Consider the following 25,056-nt stretch of genomic DNA (forward strand, 5'->3'; position numbering starts at 1 on the left):
TGCTCTGGAAACAGCAATCTCCAACCTCATAAGAGGTTTGCATTTCATCGGCGGCTCAGCATTTCGGAATCTTTCTGCAATTGCCTGCTATGTCTTGCACATGCAAGAATGGATTTCATGGAGAAATTGGTGATTTCTACAGATTCCTCTCGTTCTTCCTTTATTGCGGGATGCTACAACCACATCAGTTCTCGTTTGGAAGTGAACTCTTCAGAATTATCGGCAGGGAGTGGGGAGAAAAGATTTTTTCCTGAAAGCACCCTAAATCTCCTGACTTAAATCTCAGAGGCATAGAGGTACACACTGGAACTGTGATTCAGGTAAGCATGACTGTAGAGTCCTCGTATGCTTATAGCTTCTCCTCGATTTTTGTCCCACAGATGAGGAAAAAAAACCTACACAATTAGTAAACGATTATTGCTTAAATCCTTGAGGAAGGGCAGTAGCTCAGTGAAAAAGCATTTGCCTTGCATGCAGAAAGTCCCAGGTTCTGTATATATAAATTTCATTAAATTTTCTGTTTTACAATTTAAAGTACTCATTTTTACATCCGTAAGTAATCACTGATTTCCCTTCTTCTCTTCCCATGGTTCGTTTTACATATCTTAAATCCCTGCATGTTTTACAGAAACTATACCATTCAGTATTCCATTATTACATCCATCATAACTTATTTACCCTGCTGATTTTATCTTAATGCTGCCATTTTCAAGTGTACACAGTTTCACCCTACATATTCAACAAACATTTCCCAATCTACTCTAAACATATGTACTCCTTGTTCTCTTATTCCATATGTTAAGTCTGCAAGCTGCGCATATTCTGTCAACTTAAGTTGCCATTCTTCTTTGGTTGGGACCTCGTTCGTTTTCCATTTTGGGGCTAACAAAACACCGTAGTAGCATACATAAATAACCGTTTCTGACACCTGGGAATTTCAGTCAGAACAGATTCAGTCCCCAGCATCTCTACATGGGGTTGACAATATCACACTAGACGGACCGTGGTCTGACTCAGAATTAGTAATCTTGCTGTGTTCCTAATGACAAGTCAACAGTTTTTTAAGGAACTGAAGGAGATGTTAGAGCATTTCCTATGGAATCTGATGGCACAGATTAGTACTTTGGAGTGTGTTCCTTGTGTTTGGTGAAGTTGGGTTATTTTGGGGGGTAAACTTCAAGCTAGATATAACAACACATCTGTATTGCACTGTTGCAGGTCACATATAAATTCAGACCAGATGGGAGAGATGGTGCTGTCTACAGAATGGGTGCATGTGTTGTGTAGAATTCTCCAGGGACCCAGGAATCACTTGAGAAGGGGTTCACGGCTTTATTCAAACAACTTTAGTAGAAATTAGTCTATAGAGGGGAAGTCTACACTAATCTGTCATGGATCCCTATAGGAAACCAGCTTGTAGAAAAAGACGGATTAAAATTCATAATTTACTTAGGAGACCATTGTAAACAAATAAAAACATTAGCTGGACTTTAAAAACAACTTGTAAAGAAACGAAAGATGGATAATCTAAAGAGATGAAAACTGTGGAGAATGTAACGATATGCAGTTTTAGAAAAAGTATTTTCTGGACCCGTGTAGGGGATGGGGGGAAGTCACAAGATTCAGAGAATCTCATGTATGGATATTTTAAAAGTTTTTTCTTTTCATTATTTTAAATTTGTGCTTGTAAAAACAAACAAAAAATATTTCAAAAGAAAAAGGCGAATTAATAGGTCTCTATGAAAATGAGAGGCAGAAGTGTTCTAGATTCTGGGTGGTGTAGGGTAGACTTCTGAATATGACAGAATATATTGCCCCAAAATAAATGTACAGTCTTCAGTTAACTCTCTGCATACACAGACACACACACACACACACACACACACACACACACACACCTGTGAGCACTGTAGTACGCTGAGCCTTGAAATCAATCTGAGCAGAAAGGGGAAGAATCTCAGTGGTAGAAGGAGATAGAGAAGAACTGATTATTTTAAGTGGGTAATTTTGCTTGCACTGTGTCATGGGCTCAGTTTTGACAAAGGCCCAATTAGATATATATTTTTAATCACCAAAAAATGTGGGCGAAGGAAGTGAATTAATATTTTACTGCCGGCGAGTACAGTGGTACCTCGGGTTACAGACACTTCAGGTTACATGCGCTTCAGGTTACAGACTCCGCTAACCCAGAAATAGTACCTCAGGTTAAGAATTTTGCCTCAGGACTGCGCTTCAGGCAGCGCAGCAGCAGGAGGCCCCATTAGCTAAAGTGGTGCTTCAGGTTAAGAACAGTTTCAGGTTAAGAACGGACCTCCGGAACGAATTAAATGCTTAACCCGAGGTACCACTGTATCCAGTTTGCAAGCCAAGATTGAATTCCACAGAGATGAAGGGTTGTGGCCAGTGCTAGTCCTACTCAGAGTTTACCTGTTGTAATTCATGGACATGACTAACGTAGAGCCATGGGTGCATAAGCAGAGACTGGTAAAAAGGTAAAAGTAAAAAGAGCAAAACTGCCACAGATAGAAAACCCATCCACATTACGAACTGGATGGAGGGAAGTGAATTGGTGGTCAAAGTATGCTGGTGCGATGGTACGCATTTCCCTAAGCATCCACTCAGTGCAAATGTGCACCTTTATGTCCACAAGTAAGTTGCCTTAGACATATGTAGAGCTATCCAGTCCTGATGGATCTGCACAGGAGGGGAATCTCAGGGTCTGCCCTCTTGTAACTTGCAGCTACACTTGGATCCTTTCCAAGGAGGTTATGGAGGAAGACATTAATTCCTCGTGCTCGTGTGAACTATCTCATTCGCTGTTCCCAGAACAATATGGGAAGACAATTTCACCTTTCCGTCAAAATCAACCCTTCTCTGAATTTTGCAATGCAGCACGGAAACCAACAATGTGCAGGAAAAAATTGTGTTTGCTAAGGCGAACTATGCATAAAAGTGCATGTGCGAATGAAAATAGCACACGGAAAAGCACTGTTTTGAGGGAGACTGCTTGCAAAAAGAATGTGTATACTGAGAGAAATCACCACTACAATGCTGATGGATTTTCTTGAGGACTTTCTTTAAAAATAAAAATAACAAAATGTGGCAAACTGAATTTTTGATTAGAATAATGAAAAACTGGGAAAAACTGAAATTGACAGATTCATCCATCGCTATTTGCATGACAGTCTGCATGGGACAGCTGTTCACACCCTTTTCAGCAGGGCTCCCGACCACATTGCAGAATATATATTTTTTCCAGATCTAGGGCTCAGCGCTCTCTCTTTTTCCAATGAATTATTCTGCATCAGAATCCATCCAACATTTTTGCACTGAAAACTCACCTATGCCCCCATCTTTCAAAGCCCTTTGCTGCATGCCGTTTGCATCAAATTCGTCACTGACCAGGTACGCTATCCAGAAAAGAGGAAGCAAAGTTTTTTCTGGTGAGAAAAAAACATTTTTGTAAGGCCGTTAGTCACTGTGTGTATATCTTCGGCGGTGGAACCCAATTGAATATCCTAGGTAAGTCGCTTTAAAATGCCTATACAATTGTTTTCTGATCAGCTTTGTATTTAATTTCTGTCATTTTTCCTTCCAAACTTTGTCTTGACTTAGGCAGGGCATCTCTTGCCCAGTACTTCAAATCAGCTTAGGAGAGGGTCAGGATTTGTCATCTCTTGGGTCAACTAGATCAGATGAATTTGTAGAACGTTTCTCTGCTTTTATGTGCCGATTAAAGTTGTAATCTAAGGCAACTGGGAGTAAGTCCTGTTGACAAAGTGAGACTTCTGAATAAGTAAATGCTTTGCTGTTATGAAACCGTTGCTGTCTGTCATTTTTAATAACATTACAACTTTCGATGAGAGTTTTTTGGGTCGTCAATTAGTAGGTTCAACTTTTCCCATTGTGGGAAAAGAATACGCAGGTAAGGTTACGGCAAAGTTAAAAAGCAAATTTTCTCATTTGTCACACTGTTTTGTTTTGTTTTAAAAATATCAGGAAGACCACAGTGACAAAGCAAAATTGCCTTTTCAGTTTAAGACTGCTCTACCTTTTTTAGAATAATATCCGTAGCAACAAGTAATATTTAAAACTAATTCAAGACGAGGTTGTATTAGAAATGATATTATTTTCCCCCTTTGTAGTCATTGCTGAATTTAAAAAATATTAGGTGTCAGAGATTGAAATAATAGGATAAGTAATAATGCAATTACTTACTTGGGAGTAATAGTGGTTGAACTTGGTGAGTTTACATCTGAATCAGTTTGCCCTGGACATTAAATCTTTTCATGGTGCAGGGGTAGAAAGATGATTTGCAGGTACGTCTTCATGCAGAAACAGATTTTACAAAAAGCATGCTGCATTTGGTTGAATTGAAAAAGTTAGGTAAAATGTTATTTTGTAAGTTGCTAGAATTTTCCACTCTGCTTGCCAATGTGTATTCATCTCTATTCTGAATGCAAGAAGCTAACTTCGAACCCAAGAAACAAGTCTAACAAAAAGAAAGCAGAATATACTCTGTATCCTAAATACATTTTCTTGAAAATATGTCCCAGTGAAGTCAATGGATCTCTTTTCCAAAGTAACAGAGTTGGAATTTGTGTTGGGTCCATGGCTTGCCACTTCCAAACTTAGGACAGGAAAGAAACACCAAACCATTTGTAGTATAATAACTTTATTGGGGACTAACTAAAAAGTCACAATAGCTGGCCAACCATTCAGGTTCATCAACCTTCCTCTGTCAAGCTGGAGGGTGTTTAGCAAAAAGAGAGTAGAAAAGAATTAAAAATGGGTGGTGCGGAAAAGAAAAGGATATTGCAAAAACCTCACTGGGTGACAGTCAACTAAGTTTTACTTAGCATAGACCCACAGAAACTAATAGACCTATTTAATTTCATTGCATCTGCACTGAGTAAGTATCTTCAACTAAAGATATTCAACTTTAGTTGAATATCATCCAGTGGGTAGTATCCAACTAAGTTCTACTAAAGAGTAGACTCACTGAAATTAATGGATTTAAGTTACCCATGGGCACTAATTTTGATGGGTCTATGACTAACATAAGCTATAACCCTGACTTCTTAAGGCAAGTAGGATCTGTAACAAAACGTTGCACTCTGTTGCCTTGTTCAGGATATTCCATTCCCTCCCTCTCTTGACAGTTTTCTGTTTGTTTTCCCCTCTCGGAGAGTCAATCTGCGGTCCATGCGCAGCATGCTCACTCTTCATTGAGCTGTTTGGGTTGTTGTCTCCAAGATTTTTCAATACTTTAGCAAACCACAGCAAGGTTCCTCTAATTCTGTTGACACTTCCCTTTTCCGCAGGACCAGTGCAATTTAGGCTATGTAAGAACCCATTCATGGGAAATGCTATTAGTACATAATATTTAGTGCAATGAATGGCAGACTACGGCTTTTCATCTTGGCCACTTTTCTCTTCCCGCTGCCAACCTCATTTTTTGTTCTAGATCCCCCCCCTTGCTAACCATCCCGCCTGGAGAAGCATTTTGATGAATTCAGAGATGCTTTTTCATTGCTTTTTGTCCTAGTTGGTCCTAGTAAAGATATTGCACTTCCATCAATTTCCAGTCTTTCAGAGGGCATCACTGATGAGAAGGAGGCAGCCCTGCCATGAGGGAATGGATTGGGGTGGAGTGATGGTTAGGCAGTATAAATCCCACCAAAGTCCCATTAGTTGTAAGGGGAAAGTATGCTGGTTAACTTCAAATAAGATACATGTTGATCGCTTTGTGTGTGTACTGGGGGGAAAGGGTGATACGGATTGGCCAACGAAATGTTTTAACGTGAAGCTAGATTTCACATAGTCTTAAAAAAATGAATTGATCACCAAAGTGTGTGTGTTTGTTTATCTAGATCATGGGTAGGCAAACTAAGGCCCGGGGGCCAGATCTGGCCCAATCGCCTTCTAAATCTGGCCCACGGATGGTCCGGGAATCAGCATGTTTTTACATGAGTAGAATGTGTCCTTTTATTTAAAATGCATCTCTGGGTTATTTGTGGGGCCTGCCTGGTGTTTTTACCTGAGTAGAATGTGTGCTCTTATTTCAAATGCATCTCTGGGTTATTTGTGGGGAATAGGAATTTGTTCATTTTTTCCCTTCAAAATATTGTCCGGCCCTCCACAAGGTCTGAGGGACAGTGGACCGGCCCCCTGCTGAAAAAGTTTGCTGATCCCTGATCTAGATGGATGGATTAATAGATAGATGGATGGGTGGATAGAAAGATACAGACAGGCAATCTCCTTCCATTGCTAATGCTCAAGTAAAATTCAACTGCCCATCCAGTTGTCCTCTCTATGGGGGATGGGCTGTACCATCTTGTTCTTTGCCTCGGGCAGCAAAATACTTTCGGCCAACCTGGCTAGAGCTACCCAGGACCTGTGTTAGTCTTTAGGGCACCACAAGACTCTTTGTACTCTTTGCTATGACAGATGAACAGGCCTTTCCCTCTGGAAGATATTAATGTAGTTACGCGGTTATCATGCATTGTTAGTCCTACTCAAAGTTAACTCACTGAAATTAATGGGCATGAATAATTTCAAACTATTAATTCCAATGTGTTTATTATGAGTAAACATTAGGCAGATACAACCTTTTCCCTTTTTTTCCTTTTGGGGTCTATTAGCTACAATACAGTGGTACCTCAGGTTAAGAATTTAATTCGTTCTGGAGGTCTGTTCTTAACCTGAAGCACCACTTTAGCTAAGGGGGCCTCCTGCTGCCGCCATGCTACCAGAGCACGATTTCTGTTCTCATCCTGAAGCAAACTTCTTAACCTGAGGTAATATTTCTGGGTTAGCAGAGTCTGTAACCTGAAACGTATGTAAACTGAAGCATATGTAACCCGAGGTACCACTGTAAATTGATTGGAATACAGTGGTACCTCGGGTTACATACACTTCAGGTTACAGAGTTTGTTAACCCAGAAATATTACCTCGGGTTAAGAACTTTGCTTCAGGATGAGAACAGAAATCGCGCAGTGGCAGCGGGAGGCCCCATTAGCTAAAGTGTTGCCTCAGGTTAAGAACAGTTTCCGGTTAAGAACGGACCTCCAGAACGAATTAAGTTTTTAACCCGAGGTACCACTGTATTCCTCCTTGGTTCCCTCCTCTCCTTCTTTTTAAGGAAAATCCATGTACAAAGAAATCCAGCATTGCAGGGGGGAATATTTTGAACATACTGTACTTTTCTCCTTGACATACCGGTCAATTCTGTCATGCTAGCCTCCTGCCAGCAGCCCCAAAGGCAACCTCCGTGAGGACTGGGTCAATGCATTGCTCCAAGTTCAAAACCTGGTTATGTGCTGGTGGAGTATTACAGAACCATAGAAATGTAGGATGCAAGGGACCCTGTGTGTTATCTAGTCCAACCCTCTGCAATACAGGAATCATAGTGAAGCAGGGAAGGGGGAACATTTGCGGAGAGGAGGCGTCAGAGGTTGCTGATCTATGAGGCTGCCACCCACAACCCAACCCATCCTCCTCCCATCGGCTACATGGGCAGCTTTGCTGTGAGCTGTTAGGAAACTCCCCTCCATCCTTATTGGTATATGTCCAAGTCCACGAAGCTTAATAGGAACGCCATTGTGAGCCTTTTCCTAATTTCAAAAGCCTTCTGTGGGTGATAAGGCGAAACCTCTGGCAAGAAGGACCTGGCCCTCTTCTGGTGGAGGGGGAAGGAGGGGAAGAAGAGAGAGGGAGAGGTGTTGTGGAAAGTGTGAGAGAAAATGGATGATTCCCCCCCCCCCCACTTTGAACTTAAAAAAGAAATTACTGTTTTTATTTATTTTCATGGTACAGAAGATTTTGAGAAAGCAATTGTTACTTTGGACTTTGTTCCAATCCACTATCAGCATATGGCCGCAAGAGAATACCCTCGAAGGGCATATGGCCTCAAGATTTTTTATTTTTATTATTATTATTATTATTATTATTATTATTATTATTATTAGTGCTTTTTTTCTAAAACAAATGTTTAGGGGTACTCTCATTTTGACTGAAGAAAACCACCATTTTATAGTTCAAATTGGGGAAAATAAGTACAGTAAATGGACAAAATTCAAAAATTCACAAAATATTTAGGGGTATGCATACCCCTGCACCCCCCCCTGAAAAAGCATTGATTATGATTTATTATACTGTTTGTTTGTTTGTTTGTTTGTTTGTTTGTTCATACCACACCTTTTTTCCTGATAGGATTCAGGGTGGCTTGATTAATAATAATAATAATAATAGCAACAACAAGAAGAAGAACAATAATATTAAAAAGAAAGTGTGATAGACAAAGGCTTTCATTCAGGATTGCAGAATCTGTGGGCTTCTCGGTGTTATTGGACTCCAACTAATGGGAGCTGGAGTCTAAGAACATCTAGCAAACGCAGAGGCAGTAAAGTATTCCACTGCTTTTCAGGTGCCCACAACTATTTATCTGACTTAACCATCACACTTGCTTCCTCCCACCCCCATTCCACTTTGGTCACTAGGCTCAACACTATAAACGCTCTAAGCAAAAATGGATCAGAGGTGTGGGCAAGGTTTTGTCTCTCTGTGAGTGACATCTACCTCTTGGAAGATCAGAAACCTTAGGTGACATATCTGCTGTACATTTAAAAAGTCAGGCATTCTGGGAATATATAATAAATAATGACAATTAAACTGGGGAAAACGTTTTCTAGAAGTTGGCAGGGGGAATAAAACGTTTGGGACTAGAAGGCAGGCTACCAAAATGAAAAGGCGTGGCTTCCAGAAAGCCACCGGATCCTTTCAAAAATTCCAGCACACAGAACTGCGGACTAGCAGTGGCGTAGCGTGGGTTATCAGCACCCGGGGCAAGGCAAGTAATTTGCGCCCCCTAACCCGTGGATTTTAGCAGGGGGCAGAGAGCTGCGAGTGCGAGCGCGAGCACGCCCCCCCTCAGATGTTGCACCCGGTGAGGCCGGCCCCCCCTGCAGCCCCACGCTACGCCACTGCGGACTAGAATCATAAGGAATCATAAGGGGTCTTGTAGGCCACCTAGTTGAGCTTACAGTAAAATATCCACTTTCTAAAAATAGATGGGTCCAGAAGCCACCATTTAAATTTGCTTACAGTGACTCAGAGTAATGGGAAATTTAAATAGCAGCTCCCAGTTTCTGACACCCCCACCACATGGAGAACAATAAATCCGGAAACATCTATATGATATATTTAATGGTAGGGCATTCTGAGAAGATATAATGCATAATAGCAGTTAAGTTGAGAAGAAGGCTTCACAAGCAACAGTATTACAAAGTTTCTTGAGGCTGGGGGAGAAGAAAAGCTTTTGGAGGAGATTGACATCAACAAGTCATGGCTTCCAGATAGTCAAATGTCCTTACAAAACATTTCAGGACACAACTTTGGGGAACAGAGTCAGATAGTACTTCCTTTATGAAATAATCAAATAAATTATTACATGTGTCAAATATTTAATACCCCCTGAGACACGACACTTAACCAGATTTCCCCTTGACTTCCAGGTCAGCCAACAGTACCTCCAACAGTGAACGTCTTCCCACCATCCCCAGAAGAACTGAAGAGCTCAGACAAAGCCACCGCGGTGTGTCTCATGGATGGCTTTTACCCAGGCACTGTCCAAGTTACCTGGCAGGCTGATGGCGCCACCATCTCCTCTGGGGTGGAGACAACCACACCCACCAAGCTGAATGACAAGTATGCGGCCAGCAGCTACCTCAGCATGAAAAGGTCAGACTGGGAGAGCTATGAGACAGTCACCTGCAAAGTGACGCATGAAGGGAAGACCGTTGAGAAGGTGGTGAGGAGATCGGACTGTGCCTAAAGGCTGGATGGGTCTGATGAGTTCCTCGTGTCTCCAGAAGCCGAGAAGAAAGAGTCATTTCATGTTCAAGGGGGCCAACTTTATTCTCTGATTTCCTCTAATGCTATGTTGATCCATCCAGCCTGGTTTCCTTCCTATGTCATTCCCCTCCCCACACCTCCTCCCTTCCTCTTCTCCCTGGAATCTCCTTTGCTTATAATATTAGCAAATTAATAAAATGTCATGCATTTCACCGGTGTGATTTCTTGACCCACTTCTTCATTCCATCTCCTTCAAGCAGGTTGTTTTCATGGTTTCCTGTCCTATTACAGAAGAGTGTTGTTACTCAGCCAAAATGCAGTGGTAAAAGCAGTGTGATTTCATGGGAATGTAGGAAGCGGCCTTCTCCCAAGTCAGACCAAGTGGTCCATCTAGGTGGGCATTTTCTACACCAGTGGGAAGATCAGGCAGGGTTCTCTCTTAGTCCTACCTACCAATTTAGGTCCTGAGAAATGGAAAAGGTCAATTTCAGTTCAGGATGCATCCCAGATTCATTTCTGATGGGTATTTCAAACATTCCCAAACATCACGTACAATCCGACATGTTCTTCCTTCCACTCAGTGGATCACTCATTGCATTCAGGATGTTTAATGAAGAGGTACTAGGCTCCCGATCCTACATGGAGATATCTGGGATTGAAACAAGGACACCCTGATGCAATACAGATGGACTACCATTGGGCTGTAGCCCTTTTCACCAGGCCATGCTGCATCTAAACAAATTCCAGTGCTGCAGGAGCAGTGCTACTTAAGGGCTCTATAGTATGATTAGATGCGATGAATTGACTCAAGTTGCTATTCACTTTAATGAACTAGCTGAACATGCCTGAACATTCAGCTACAGAGAAACAGAAGGGGGGATTTAGGATTCATTTCAGGTGTTATTTCAAACATTCCCAAATATCACCTCTGGTCTTCCATGTGCTCCATGTCCCTTGTGGAGGGTGGTCCATTAGGGTTAATGCAGCACTGCTCCCAAACAACCTCCATGTGCCCTCAGGCAGAACCACCCAACCTTTCTCCCTTCCCACAAGCAGTCTGCCAATAGCTTTGCCCGTCGCTGACCCTCCCTACTTTTGGTCTCCCTGTCCCACCAGTTCCAATGGGCACCGGCTGCAGCGAACAGCACTAACTATAAGGAGACATGAGAATGTGTAGCTTCGTCTAAACCCATTCCCTCCCATTTTAGGACTATAAAGGCAAAGGTAAAGGTACCCCTGCCCGTACGGGCCAGTCGTGTCCGACTCTGGGGTTGTGTGCCCATCTCGCTTAAGAGGCATGGGGCAGCACTGTCCGAAGACACTTCCAGGTCACATGGCCAGCGTGACAAGCTGCATCTGGAGAGCCAGCGCAGCACACAGAAAGGCCGTTTACCTTCCCGCTACTAAGCGGTCCCTATTTATCTACTTGCACCCGGGGGTGCTTTCGAACTGCTAGGTTGGCAGGCGCTGGGACCGAGCAACGGGAGCGCACCCCGCCGTGGGGATTCAAACCACCGACCTGATGATCGGCAAGTCCTAGGCACTGAGGTATTACCCACAGCACCACCCGCGTCCCTTTTAGGACTATAACTCCCATCATATCTGAATGTTGGCCTTGCTAGCTTGGGCTGATGGGAGTTGTAGTCCAAGTCATGTGGAGGCCACCACATTGGGCAAAACTGCACTATTACAATTCCTCCCTGAAAGATCTCCTGGCACTCAGGGTGCACTAGGCTCTAGTGAATTAAAACCATGGGTTTGTTGAGAGAATGAGAGAAAACAATATAAAATGAACATTCTCTATTTATTGGGAAGACTCTGTAGCTTGTGACTAACTGGTTTCCCCTGAGATGGTTTTGGACATTCCATGGACTTTGACCATGCTGGCTGGAGGTGATGAAATATGGAGTCCAACAGTATATGGAGGGCCTATAGGTCAACACCCTGATCTAAAATGACAAATATGGGGCTTGAATTTGTTCAACTACTCTATTAAATGCTTCTATCCAAATTGGAATGCCATACAATAACTGAGAAAGGACGTTGGCATTAAAATATATTTATTGCAGCAGGGACCATCTGGTTGCCTCTGAGGAAGAAAAAATGAAGAATCACAGATGTGGTGCATTTTACTTGGATGGTCATTCAACGCCTGTGTTTTTGTCCAGTTTAAATTTGGCTGGTAGAATATCCCTAGGTGTTCAAAAGATTTTACCTGGACAATGGGGTGGTTATCTAGTCCCCATTTAACAATTTGACAACTTTGAGAAATTATCATAATTTTAGATTTTTCATAATTAATTCCCAAGGAGTTGATCTGGCAGAAGGAAGAAAAAAACGAGTACAGAAGTCTTCTAAGGCTGATCTGAGTATGAGAAAGAATTGTAATATCATCTGCGTATAAAAGCAATCTTATTTTATGTTGGCCTAATGCCGATGGATGACCATTTACATCCTCAAAGTGATGAGCCAAATCATTTAAGAATAGGTTGAATAAGTGGGGTGCATATGGAGGGCCTACAGGTCAGACCCCCTGATCTAAAATGACAAGTATGGGGCTGGATATTAGTAAAGTCCCAGTTTCTTCCTCCAGATTGTGGTCACCCTACGTATACCATGAGTCAGCCCCACCCAATTTTCTACACAGTACTATCACAAGCTGGTCAGGAAATAAAACACCATAGCCCATCTTCTTCCCAGCCTATTTTAACTTGTGTGAGAGGCTATTTGGAAAGAGAGAGGACTGTCAAAGGTCTAAAAAGATGTCTATGGCTGCTTCAGAGGAGGATGAGTCTCAAAGCACTGTCTTCTCTTAACCATTTGGTATTCTATAAGAAACCTGCTTATTGACTCATGTCAATTCTCACCACCACTTTGGGTCCATCTCACCCTTTAATTTCAGAATGTCAGATGACTCCTGACCAGAGTTGTAAAGACCTGGAAGTGAAAAATTGGGGGGAAACCAGAAATATATTTACTGTTTATTCTACTGATTTTTTTAAAAATGAAAAGAACGCTATAAACATTGGAGGGAAACCTTTTTTTCATGGGTTTTTCCATAGCTCCACATCTATAGTGTTCTCCTGATGGATCAAACCGAATGCCCACCTAGTCTAGTCTCCTGTTTCCCACACTGGACAAGCAGATATGCTTCAGAGACAACAGTGGCAAATTCTGCTTTCGTTGTTGGCAGACTTACACCTAAATTCAACTCATAAGAAAACAATATTGCCTCCCTATGAGGAATCATCCACATTTTACAGGATGGTTCCTACAGAATCATCCATTCATTCTAGAATTTGTTCTTGGGGGAATGTCTTGCCATGCAACTTCAGATCAGAATTGATCTGAATTGGGTTGATGTCGATGTCAAAATCAATCCTCATTCCATCAGTTCTGTTCTGCATATTACCAGGGCTGGCACAGTCAGATAAATGCTGGGGGCCTGCACTGCTGGTGATAGCATCTTACAATCTCCAGAACAACATATGATCAGCGCCATATTTTACAGATTAATCCTCCTTCCCCAGGCACCAGCTGTTGGTTAGCTCTGAACATAAAGAGGCAAGGCTCAGACCAGAACATAAATGGGAAAACACCAGTGAACCTTGTAAGATGCTACTTGGACTAATGTCAATCTTCCTACCCTGATGGACATTGCCACAAAAACTTCCTGAAAACTAGAAAGGAGTCTCTCCTTGTTGGTCAGGTGTTTTTGACTGTGCTCAGAACATCTCCCCTATGAAGGTGGGACCATCACAATGAATGGAGCATTGTCTCACCAACTCTAGCCTGTTCTTAGCCAGCCCCCACCTGCCTGCCAGTTTAAAATGTGGCCTTGGCTGTCAACTTTCTCCCCCTTAGTCTCATTATTTTCCTTGTAGGACTTGCGGGGGGGGGTGAGGAAACCAGAACCGGTTGTCTCTTATTCTGTCTGCTGTTGGCTCCAACTCCACGTGCTGATGGTGTCCCTGCCTTCTGCCTGATCAGCCCCAAAGCGAGCGCCACAAAGGCCACATTTGGGACTTCTTAAACCATGAGCCAGAATTCTCTTGGCCAAAGCTGACTTCATTTCAAGTCGCAGTTTCTCTGGGGATTCCCTTCATCACATCACGGGGATTAGACTAGATGATGCTTCCAACTCTACAGTTGAGAACCCACTTGCAGGGACCAGGGAGCAAATGCCCAGTGCATCTATGTTGCATCAGCCTAGGTTTCAGCCTGCGATGGACAGCAAACCCATATATTTGTTGTTGTTTAGTCGTTTAGTCATGTCTGACTCTTCGTGACCCCATGGACCAGAGCACACCAGGCACTCCTGTCTTCCACTGCCTCCCGCAGTTTAGTCAAACTCATGCTGGTAGCTTTGAGAACACTATCCAGCCATCTCGTCCTCTGTCATCCCCTTCTCCTTGTGCCCTCCATCTTTCCAAACATCAGGGTCTTTTCCAGGGAGTCTTCTCTTCTCATGAGGTGGCCAAAGCATTGGAGCCTCAGCTTCAGGATCTGTCCTTCCAGTGAGCACTCAGGGCTGATTTCCTTAAGAATGGAGAGGTTTGATCTTCGTGCAGTCCATGGGACTCTCAAGTGTCTCCTCCAGCACCATAATTCAAAAGCATCAGTTCTTTGGCGATCAGCCTTCTCTATGGTCCAGCTCTCACTTCCATACATCACTACTGGGAAAACCATAGCTTTAACTATACGGACCTTTGTTGGCAAGGTGATGTCTCTGCTTTCTAAGATGCTGTCCAGGTTTGTCATTACTTTTCTCCCAAGAAGCAGGCGTCTTTGCTGTCAAAATGCACACCTACAATGCTTTAGACAGGCCCTTTTGCAGTATTATTTATTCATTCATTTACTTGCTTGTTTGTTGTTTGTTTTTATCGGATTTGTACTCTGGCCTTCCTCCCAAAGAAGCCCAGAATTGCAATGGCCATCAGGCCATGTACACCAGCTGTTTACTAGGTCTCAGTGCCAGCAAATGTCGTCCAGGCTAAGGAAGAGAACTACGGTACTTGAGCATGGTTTCAACTTTGGAAAAGCAGCATACACATAAATTGAGGATGAGAACACGGACTGCTGAACCCCATGGATGCTGCCCCATGTATTTTGAATCTCTCTACCCTGGAAGCAGTGGCCACTCAAAAGAGTGGGATAAATCAGAAAGCAATGGGTTTGTGATAGCCGTCTTCTGAAAAGTCTGCTCAAAAGTCTACTCCTATTGGTTTCTATCTATGAAATCCATGGGGCTGACTACAAAATCCATGGTGCAGTGCCGTTCTGATCAAAACGCACTTGCATAAAACATTGTTATTGTTATCTATTAAATTTATATACCACTCTGTGATCCTGTCCTCTGGGGTGGCTAACACCCCAGAGGACAGGATCACACTTCAAAATGTCCTTGACAGATTAGAGAACTGGGCCAAAACAAACAAGATGAATTTTAACAAGGAGAAATGTAAAGTATTGCACTTGGGCAAAAAAAATGAGAGGCACAAATACAAGATGGGTGACACCTGGCTTGAGAGCAGTACATGTGAAAAGGATCTAGGAGTCTTGGTTGACCACAAACTTGACATGAGCCAACAGTGTGACGCAGCAGCTAAAAAAGCCTATGCAATTCTGGGCTGCATCAATAGGAGTATAGCATCTAGATCAAGGGAAGTAATAGTGCCACTGTATTCTGCTCTGGTCAGACCTCACCTGGAGTACTGTGTCCAGTTCTGGCCACCACAGTTCAAGAAGGACACTGACAAACTGGAACGTGTCCAGAGGAGGGCAACCAAAATGGTCAAAGGCCTGGAAACGATGCCTTATGAGGAACGGCTAAGGGAGCTGGGCATGTTTAGCCTGGAGAAGAGGAGGTTAAGGGGTGATATGATAGCCATGTTCAAATATATAAAAGGATGTCACATAGAGGAGGGAGAAAGGTTGTTTTCTGCTGCTCCAGAGAAGCGGACACGGAGCAATGGCTCCAAAGTACAAGAAAGAAGATTCCACCTAAACATTAGGAAGAACTTCCTGACAGTAAGAGCTGTTTGACAGTGGAATTTGCTGCCAAGGAGTGTGGTGGAGTCTCCTTCTTTGGAGGTCTTTAAGCAGAGGCTTGACAACCATATGTCAGGAGTGCTCTGATGGTGTTTCCTGCTTGGCAGGGGGTTGGACTCGATGGCCCTTGTGGTCTCTTCCAACTCTATGATTCTATGATTCACTCTTCATCACAAGAACCACAGAATAAATAATGATAGCAGGCCAAAAAATGGACAGTGTGCAAGGGAGAGAAGTCATAACCCACAGATCAATCAATCCATCAATCCTTATTGTTGTCAAAGACCAGGCAGAGACCCATAGAAGCATTGGAGTTTTCTTCTACAGTATCTGCAAATTTGAAGTGCAGGATTGTGCATTAGTGGAAGCATATATATTTCACCCTGAATAAATGAAATTCAGCAGCAGCTTTCAGAAGTCAATGTACAAGTTCATTTTTTTAAACCTGTGATAAGTGTTTTCTCTGAGACATACTAGAAGCTAATTAAGGAAGTTCATACTTGAGCTCCAAAGAACGGTCCAGTGCATTGAGTTTAATTTATAAAAAAACTATTGTGGCACAAAGAAAGCTTCACTGCCTCCAGACTGATTCAGTTGTGAGGCCTTGTGTCAGAAACAGAGCCAACATCTTCTGGACTAAATGAGACAGTGGTACCAATTTTTGGATTCTCCTCCAGAGACCAAACTGAAGTGGCAAAGTCCTGGTAACCTTCTAAGTGTTTGGACTACAACTCCCATCATCTACAATTAGGGTGGCCTATGGTCAGGGATGAAGGGGGTTGCAGTCACATGGAGGGCACTGCCTTGGCTACTGGTAGACCAAAGGAACTCATCCATCGCACTCCCAACATCAAGAGAAAAATAATGGGCAACAGAACTCCTTGGAAGACCTGAGAGTCTTCTGGCTGCCAGACAGAATCCAGGAATGCTGCTCCCATGGATGAACCAGGTCATTATGTCATCTTTCTTCCAAAACACCGTTAACTATATTTTTAATTGTACAGTGGTACCTTGATTCTCAAACGCCTTGGTTCTCAAACGCCGAAAGTAAGTGTTCTGGTTTTTGAACGTTTTTTGGAAACTGAACGTCAAATGCGGCTGTTGGTTATTGTTTCTGGGGTGCCTGCACCAATCAGAAGCTGCGCCTTGGTTTTCGAACGGACTTCTGGAACAGATTAAGTTTGGCACTTTTGTTTTCGTATTTATTTTCCATTTTTGTTTTTGAGGCTTTTCCAGTTCATTTGTTTTTGTGACTGCTTGGAACCTAGTTCAGCTACTGATTGATTGATTGATTGATTGATTGTGTGACTGTGGAAATGGATAACAGTCCCCCATCCAAACAAAGACTATCATCAGTGCAGGTAAGAAAAAAATAATAATTTTATTTTTTATCATCTACAATGCTGTCTTATTTATTTTATAGTACAGTACATTGGTTATTGCTTTCATTTTATGGATCAATGGTCTTGTTACATAGTACAATTCATGTTAAATTGCTGTTTTAGGGGTTGTTTTTAAAAGTCTGGAACAGATTAATCCGTTTTGCATTGCTCTCTATGGGAAAGCACGCCTTGGTTTTGGAATGCTTTGGTTTTGGAACAGACTTCCGGAATGGATTAAGTTTGAGAACCAAGGTACCACTGTATGTTCCATTGACTCTATTTAAAAGATGGCTCATTTGTACTGCTTTTTTGTTTTATTTTGTTTTCGTCCACCACTTTATGAAACATTCAATCTCTTGGAAAAGTGGCTTATAAATTAATTTTTTAAAACTTCTTAAGAAATAGGGGAGAAATATGTCACCGTAAGGAAAACAGAAGCTGTCCTGTTGCCCATTCTATTCCCAAATGGGATAGGTGTTGACAGCTTGTCTCTCCTTGTGAAGAGGCAGCAGGTTTTTGTACAGCTGTGTGTCACTGTGGTGGATCTTCGGAGGAGGGACCCACCTGACTGTCACAGGTAAGTCACTGAATTTATCACAACCTTTTCCATACCTGTGACAATATTCTAACTTTTCCATCGTTTTTGCCCTTTTTTCCTTCTCTGACTGTAAACCTGACCTTAGGGCATTTGTTGTTTATTTTACAATGAGCCTTTCATAGAAAATGTACTTGTGATCCTAGCCAGAACGGGATATTACAAAACCATGTTACCTGCCTCTTCTTTCCTCAAGAACATTGGACAATTATTTCAGGCTGGGTGGGAAATTCTTTTCCTTAGTCTAGGTCAATGTGACTGTCTTTGGAAATCATTTTTTGCAAATCTCCGTGGTGGCTAAACTCAGACATAATTTTACTGCTGGATACTAAAGATAGCAGAGAAGTGAATCTGAGCTGTGCTATTCCAGGTAGCCAATATGAATTAAGGGCAGTTTGGATAATCCCTGAATTGTGCTCCAAAGCTCACATTAAAGCAATACACCAACCAAAATGTCACAAAATAGCGTGAAGCATTTCGGGTTTCCAGAAATCTCCATTCTGGAGGGCCTAAACACTTGCACCTTACGTTGTGACATTTTGGCCCACCTTATAAAATGGTTGGATCTGGGCTGTGTGTTTTGTTCTAATGTAGCTCCCTTTACTTTTTCTAATTTTGTATTTTCATTTTGGGACTTCATAAGCAGAGGAATAGAATAGATTCTGTTTCTAAATAGCTCTGCAGTTCAGAGCAACATGCTCAGTCTAAGAGAACCATGACTCTCTACATTCTACAACACAAAATGCAATCATCTGAAATGGGAACCAGGGTCAACTCTGTGCGTAAAATTTCAGCAGAACTGAATGGGGTTTGGGAACAAACTGAAGTGACCACTTTGCAATTCACAGTGCATCGGAAGGTTGAAAGCAACCTAACCCATGAGATTGATGATCAGATCTCCTGACTTTTTCCTTTGCTGTTAAATCAACTGCACAGGCTTAATTTATTAATTGAAGTAGAGGCACAGCAGCAAAGATTATTAATGTAATTCCCTAGTCTCAGTTGCTGCATCCCAGACTTACTGTTGGTCCCACTGGAAAAAAATATATGCTTCTTTCTTTCTTTCTTTCTTTCTTTCTTTCTTTCTTTCTTTCTTTCTTTCTTTCTTTCTTTCTTTCTTTCTGAATATCTTCTTGGTAAATATAACAAAAAAAGAAAGAAGGAAGGAAGAAAAAACCATGGGCTGCACCCCATGCTAGTCCTTGCTCAGAGTAGACCTGCTGAAATGAACAAATTTAACTCCATTCATTTCAGTTGGTCTGCATGGATTAATACTGAGTTGGGTGCAACCCAGATGACATTAACAATAAGAATATTCCATTAATTCATTAATATGGGCATGTCCACATGTCCAAATAGGTACCTAAATGAGACTGATGGTTATAAGCCATGCATTAAAAGGGAGAAAGCACCAGGGCTGGTGGTCTTCAGATTACGACAAGATCTTCAGACCAAGAGCAATCAATCTGTCTCCCGTAGGAACTCTGAGAATTATAGCTGCGTGAGGAGAATAGGGGGATCCTAAAATCTCTCAGTAACCTTTCCAAACCACAGTTCCCAGGGCTCTAATGGGGGAAGCCATGACTGTTTAGAGTGCTTTGAGCCTACTTTAAATGTATAGGTAGATGGTAGATGGTAGATGATGGTAGATGGTAGATGGTAGATGGTAGATAGATAGGTAGATGATAGATAGATAGATAGATGATAGATAGATGATAGATAGATAGATAGATGACAGATGATGATAGATAGATAGATAGATAGATAGATAGATAGATAGATGATAGATAGATAGATAGATAGATAGATAGATAGATAGATAGATAGATAGATAGATAGATAGATGATAGATAGATAGATGATAGATATAGATAGATGATAGATAGATAGATAGATAGATAGATAGATAGATAGATAGATGATAGATAGATAGATGATAGATGGTCAAATCTTTATTTGAAGCAGCCACTAGCCGTAGCAATAAAATAAAATAAAAGAAGTAAAAACTTAACTATAGAAAATACATTTTGGGGTTTTACATCATTAATCAAATGATAGATTTTATTCTAATTATCCCCATAAAAACCTTGCACTTTTTGTACGGTGCAAATGAAGCTGTACAAAGAAAGGTAAAACTGATTGTAAATATATGTACTGTGTGTTGGGAGAAAAACTGGTGAACATTTTGTGAGGACCAAAAAAGAAACCTTAAATTGATTTGAAAACATGGGGAATTGAACTTAAGCCCAATAAAATGAGAAACTATAATGGAGAGGATTAACGCTTCCCCATTACCTGATGACAACACATACCAGTAAGATGACTTGTTCAGAGTTGCTTGTTCGTCTTTTTCTTGTAACATGGTTGAAATCATTTTATTATGATGATTGCTTTTTTAAAAAAATATATGGATAAAAACCAATGCTCCCCTTCTGCTTTCAGTGGAGACATCTGTTGACATTTGAGAAGTGGGCAGATTTTTCTCTAATTTTCCCTATCCAAGTGTGGTCCTCCAACCTTTGAGATCCAGTCCAGGGGGTTGTGGGACCTTCTGAAGAGTGTGAGGCAGTTGGCAACGAGGGGAAACCAGAGAAAATCCTCTCCCCCTTTCTATGTTCATAGATAGTGTCTTCACAAAACTGGAATGGATTTCACCTCAGGGATCTTTATCCTCTGAATTTGGAGTTAAGGCTTGTTCACAAAAGTGAAGCACTGCCTCATCCCCCCAAATGACCCTCTCAGTGGGCAAAAATGGCCGTTGCTTGGACTCCCAGTTGGGGAGGGTGCTTCTGCCCTCTGTTCCTGCTTGCGAGAGTCTCATAGACATCAGGATGACCGCTGTGAGAGCAGAACAGAGGACTAGATAGGCCTTTGCAGTCCTCATCCAACTGAACTCTTCTTCTGTTTTAATGCTATGTTCTCTATCCATTGTTGGAGGATGTCTCTCAACAGCAGCTGCTGGGAATCAAAAGTGCATGGAGCAGTGTAGCTCTCAGATTGTCAAATGACATGGGCTCTGTTGTCAAAATCTGAGAATCGGACTTCCAAAATGGCATCCGGGCATATTTTTGATGCGGTGTATGGCAACTAGGGCAATTATTTTATTTTATTTTTTAGAATAATGCTTTTAAAAATGAAAAAGAAGTCCAAAATGGAGAGCCAGTGTGGTGTAGTGGTTAAGAGCACTAGATTCGTAATCTGGTGAACCGGGTTCACTTCCCCACTCCTCCACATGCAGCTGCTGAGTGACCTTGGGCTAGTCACACTTCTCTGAAGTCTCTCAGCCCCACTCACCTCACAGAGTGTTTGTTGTGGGGGAGGAAGGGAAAGGAGAATGTTAGCTGCTTTGAGACTCCTTCGGGTAGTAATAAAGTGGGATATCAAATCCAAACTCTTCTTCTTCTTCTTCAAAAGCTAATTTTATGGGGGAGATGTTCCCCCAAAAGCTCAAAAACTTTGAAAAACAAAAAGGCAACCCTACTATTGGAATATGCCAACCCTACTTTTGACCACATCCAGAAAGGCTCATTGTATATTCTTTAAAATACTTATGCGCAATGAACATAGGTGCTGACGCCCTGGGGCCCTTGGTGCCTGAGCACCCACAAATTTCCCCATGAACAGACCAGGCACCCACGAATTTCAGTTCCAGGGCCATGGACGCTGCATGGCACCCATGGCCCGGGGCACCCACAGTTGTGGGGCCAAGTTGGCACTCCTGAAAATGATAGTTCGCCACGTGTACAACAACAAATAAGGTGCTTTGTAGATCTCTCCTTTGCTATGGCTGTCAGTATAAATATGTGAGTTTAAAAGTGCGTATCAGGCAGGGAATGTATATCCCAGTTGCTAAGCAGCTTTCCAGTTTCTAAATTAGTCTTAACTTTGTTTTATCTTTGTGTTAATTGGTTTTAACTCATCAATATTTTATAGAGCGGAGATGAAAGGACAGAAGTTCAGGAAGTTTTTCAAAGCCCTAGAAATGTCAGACTATGACCCCGAGACCTTTTGCATGGAAACCATGTTCTGTAGCCTCCCCCATTAGCATAGACGTATGATCTACAACTCCCTCCCATGTGCATTATTGCATTTTAGTTGCAGATATTCCCAACCAGACTCACGCACTGTAATGAGAAGGAGAAATCTCTGAATCTCTTCCTCTTACAGATCACCACAGCTCAAGGGTGCCAAGAATGGCTGTGTTGCTTCATAGACCAAAAGATACAGGTTCAATTATGTGTATATTGCACAACAATATTTTCTGTGCTATGAAGCATTAAGGTTCAGTTCCCCTTGGCAATTTTCAGAGAATCATGAAGAGGTCAAAGGGGCCTTCAACCACACCTAGTCCAACTTACAGCTCAATGATTCCTCTTTCTAAAAATAGATGGTTCCAAGAGCCACCATTTAAATTTGCTCACAGTGCCTCAGAGTAATGCAGGAGCATTATGGGAAATTTAAATGGCAGCTCCCAGTTTCTGACATCACTATCATATGGAGCACAATAAATCTTTTAGGATACATCCATATGATATATTAAATGGTGGGGCACTCTGAGAATATATAATGCATAATACCAGTTAAACTGAGAAGAAGGCTTCACAAGCAACAGTATTACAAAGTTTCTTGAGGCTGGGGGAGAAGAAAAGCTTTTGGAGGAGATTGACATCAACAAGTCATGGCTTCCAGATAGTCAAATGTCCTTACAAAACATTTCAGGACACAACTTTGGGGAATAGAGTCAGATAGTACTTCCTTTATGAAATCAAATAAATTATTACATGTGTCAAATATTTAATACCCCCCTGAGACGCGACACTTAACCAGATTTCCCCTTGACTTCCAGGTCAGCCAACAGTACCTCCAACAGTGAACGTCTTCCCACCATCCCCAGAAGAACTGAAGAGCTCAGACAAAGCCACCGCGGTGTGTCTCATGGATGGCTTTTACCCAGGCGTTGTCCAAGTTACCTGGCAGGCTGATGGCGCCACCATCTCCTCTGGGGTGGAGACAACCACGCCCACCAAGCTGAATGACAAGTATGCGGCCAGCAGCTACCTCAGCATGAAAAAGTCCAACTGGGAGAGCTATGAGACAGTCACCTGCAAAGTGACACATGATGGGAAGACCGTTGAGAAGGTGGTGAGGAGATTGGACTGTGCCTAAAGGCTGGATGGGTCTGATGAGTTCCTCGTGCCTCCAGAAGCTGAGAAGAAAGAGTCCTTTCATGTTCAAGGGGGCCAAGTTTATTCTCTGATTTCCTCTAATGCTACGTTGATCCATCAAGTCTGTTTTCTTTCCTATGTCGTTTCCCTCCCCACACCTCCTCCCTTCCTCTTCTCCCTCGAATCTCCTTTGTATGTTGGCTTATAATGTTAGCAAATTAATAAAATGTCATACATTTCACCAGTGTTTTTTCTTGACCAACTTATTTATTCCATCTCCTTCAAGCAGGTTGTATTCATATTACAGAAGGAAGTGTGCTGTTACTCTGCCAAATTGCACTCAGCTCAGGTCGACAGCTGGTAGCAGCAGTGGTAAAAGCAGTGTGATTTCATGGAAACATAGGAATTGGCCTTCTCCCAAGTCAGCCCAGTGGTCCATCTAGGTGGGCATTTTCTACACTGGTGGGATGTGGCTTTCCTGGAGTTCAGGCAGGGTTCTCTCTTAGTCCTACCTACCAATTTAGGTCCTGAGAAATGGAAAAGGTCAATTTCGGTTCGGGATGCATCCCAGATTCATTTCTGGTGGGTATTTCAAACATTCCCAAACATCACTTACATGCTCTTCCTTCCACTCAGTGGCTCACTCATTGCATTTAGAATGTTTAATGAAGAGGTACTAGGCTCTAATGAATTAAAATCCTGGGTTTCTCCAGAGTATAAGAGAAAATAAAATAAAATAAAATAAAATAAAATTCCATAATCACTGGGAAGCTTTTAGCCAATACCTTACCAATATACCCACTAAATCAGCAGACATGGAGTAAAGGTAGAAATCTTTCTACCTTGTGACTCATCTGTGGCCCTTGAGTTAATATAATTCCCATCATCCCTGACCATTGGCCATGCTGGCTGAGTGGGATGCAAGCTGCAGTCCCACAGCATCTGCAGGGTCCAACCCTGGCATAAAGCAACAGCTATGGTACAGGATTTTGGTAAGCTTCCCGTTTCCCCCATCAGATTGCAGTCACCCTGCCTACACCATAAAAATGCACCTCCTGGTTTTATGCACATTACTGTCACGAGGTATGTAGCCCATGAAGAAAATGCCACAGCACACCTTGTTCCCAACTTTCTGTACACTCCTATTTGAATTAGGATATGCGGCGGGGTGTCAGGGACTGGGCAGAGGAGGAATGGTGGAGACCGCCTCCCCTTCCTGACCCCTCCAGGGAGGAAGAAGAGGAAGACAGTACAGTGGTTAAGTACTTAATTGATTCCAGAGGTCCGTTCTTAACTTGAAACTGTTCTTAACCTGAAGCACCACTTTAGCTAATGAGGCCTCCCGCTGCTGCCGCACTGCCGGAGCACGATTTCTGTACTTATCCTGAAGCAAAGTTCTTAACCAGAAGCACTATTTCTGGGTTAGCGGAGTCTGTAACCTGAAGCATCTGTAACCTGAGGTACCACTGTATATATCTAGAACAGGGGTTTGAGGGAGGTCACAGCTCAGAGGCAGAGGAGGTTGGAAGTTGGGAAATAATGGGAGAGAAGGAGACAGGACCGGAATGGCAGCTAGCTGACACGGTGTCCTTAGAAAGCATCCCAGACCCTCCATCTCCCAGAACCTGCGAGCCTTAAAAGTAGGAGATCAAAGAGCTCAAAGACAGAGGGCACGTAGCATCACCCATAAAAGTGATGATGAATAATGAAGTGGGAGAGATGGAGGGTGGGGATTCACTCAGGAGAACACCATTATCCAAGAGGGTGGGTTCTATAGCTTCTCTCTGTAATATTAAAATAAAAAAGGACAGTAAGAAGCCTTTCCTTGTTTTTATACTTTCCTGGGCAACCAGCCAGGAGCTGCTGACAGCAACCTGACAGGGGGAAAGGGAGAGAGAGGAAAATACCCATGTCCTTGCAAGATGTTTATGGCTGCTTCTGAGCCATATGTACACAATGGGTACCAGGAATGCCAACTTGACTCCGCGACTGTGGCTGTCTGGCACC

The 25,056-nt window shown here is 42.4% G+C and overlaps 3 protein-coding genes and 1 gene segment (V, D, J or C); all 4 read left to right on the forward strand.

The window, feature by feature from the left end:
• The window catches only part of LOC309359598 (immunoglobulin lambda-1 light chain-like), a 142,824-nt gene extending 132,779 nt beyond the window's left edge, over positions 1-10,045 (forward strand). Inside the window, exons 3-4 of one of the 2 annotated variants that reach the window (XM_081893512.1) lie at positions 3,485-3,522; positions 9,517-10,045. In XM_081893512.1, the coding sequence (XP_081749638.1) occupies positions 3,485-3,522; positions 9,517-9,836 (358 nt within the window). In that variant the 3' untranslated portion in view covers positions 9,837-10,045. Of the gene's footprint in view, positions 1-3,483; positions 3,523-9,516 lie in introns of both variants that reach the window. The other variant, XM_081893511.1, reaches the window with a different exon arrangement.
• LOC309359595 (immunoglobulin lambda-1 light chain-like) overlaps positions 1-23,290 on the forward strand; it is an 85,644-nt gene extending 62,354 nt beyond the window's left edge. The window contains exons 3-4 of the V gene segment in view: positions 17,829-17,866; positions 22,731-23,290.
• Positions 1-25,056, forward strand: part of LOC309359588 (immunoglobulin lambda-1 light chain-like) — a 109,639-nt gene that overhangs the window by 77,499 nt on the left and 7,084 nt on the right. The window lies entirely within an intron of this gene.
• The window catches only part of LOC309359597 (immunoglobulin lambda-1 light chain-like), a 106,420-nt gene that overhangs the window by 66,434 nt on the left and 14,930 nt on the right, over positions 1-25,056 (forward strand). The gene's annotated exons all lie outside the window — the stretch shown is intronic.

The sequence above is a fragment of the Podarcis melisellensis genome, assembly GCF_964234715.1.
Source record: "Podarcis melisellensis genome assembly, chromosome: 16".
Classification (NCBI taxonomy): Eukaryota; Metazoa; Chordata; class Lepidosauria; order Squamata; family Lacertidae; genus Podarcis; species Podarcis melisellensis.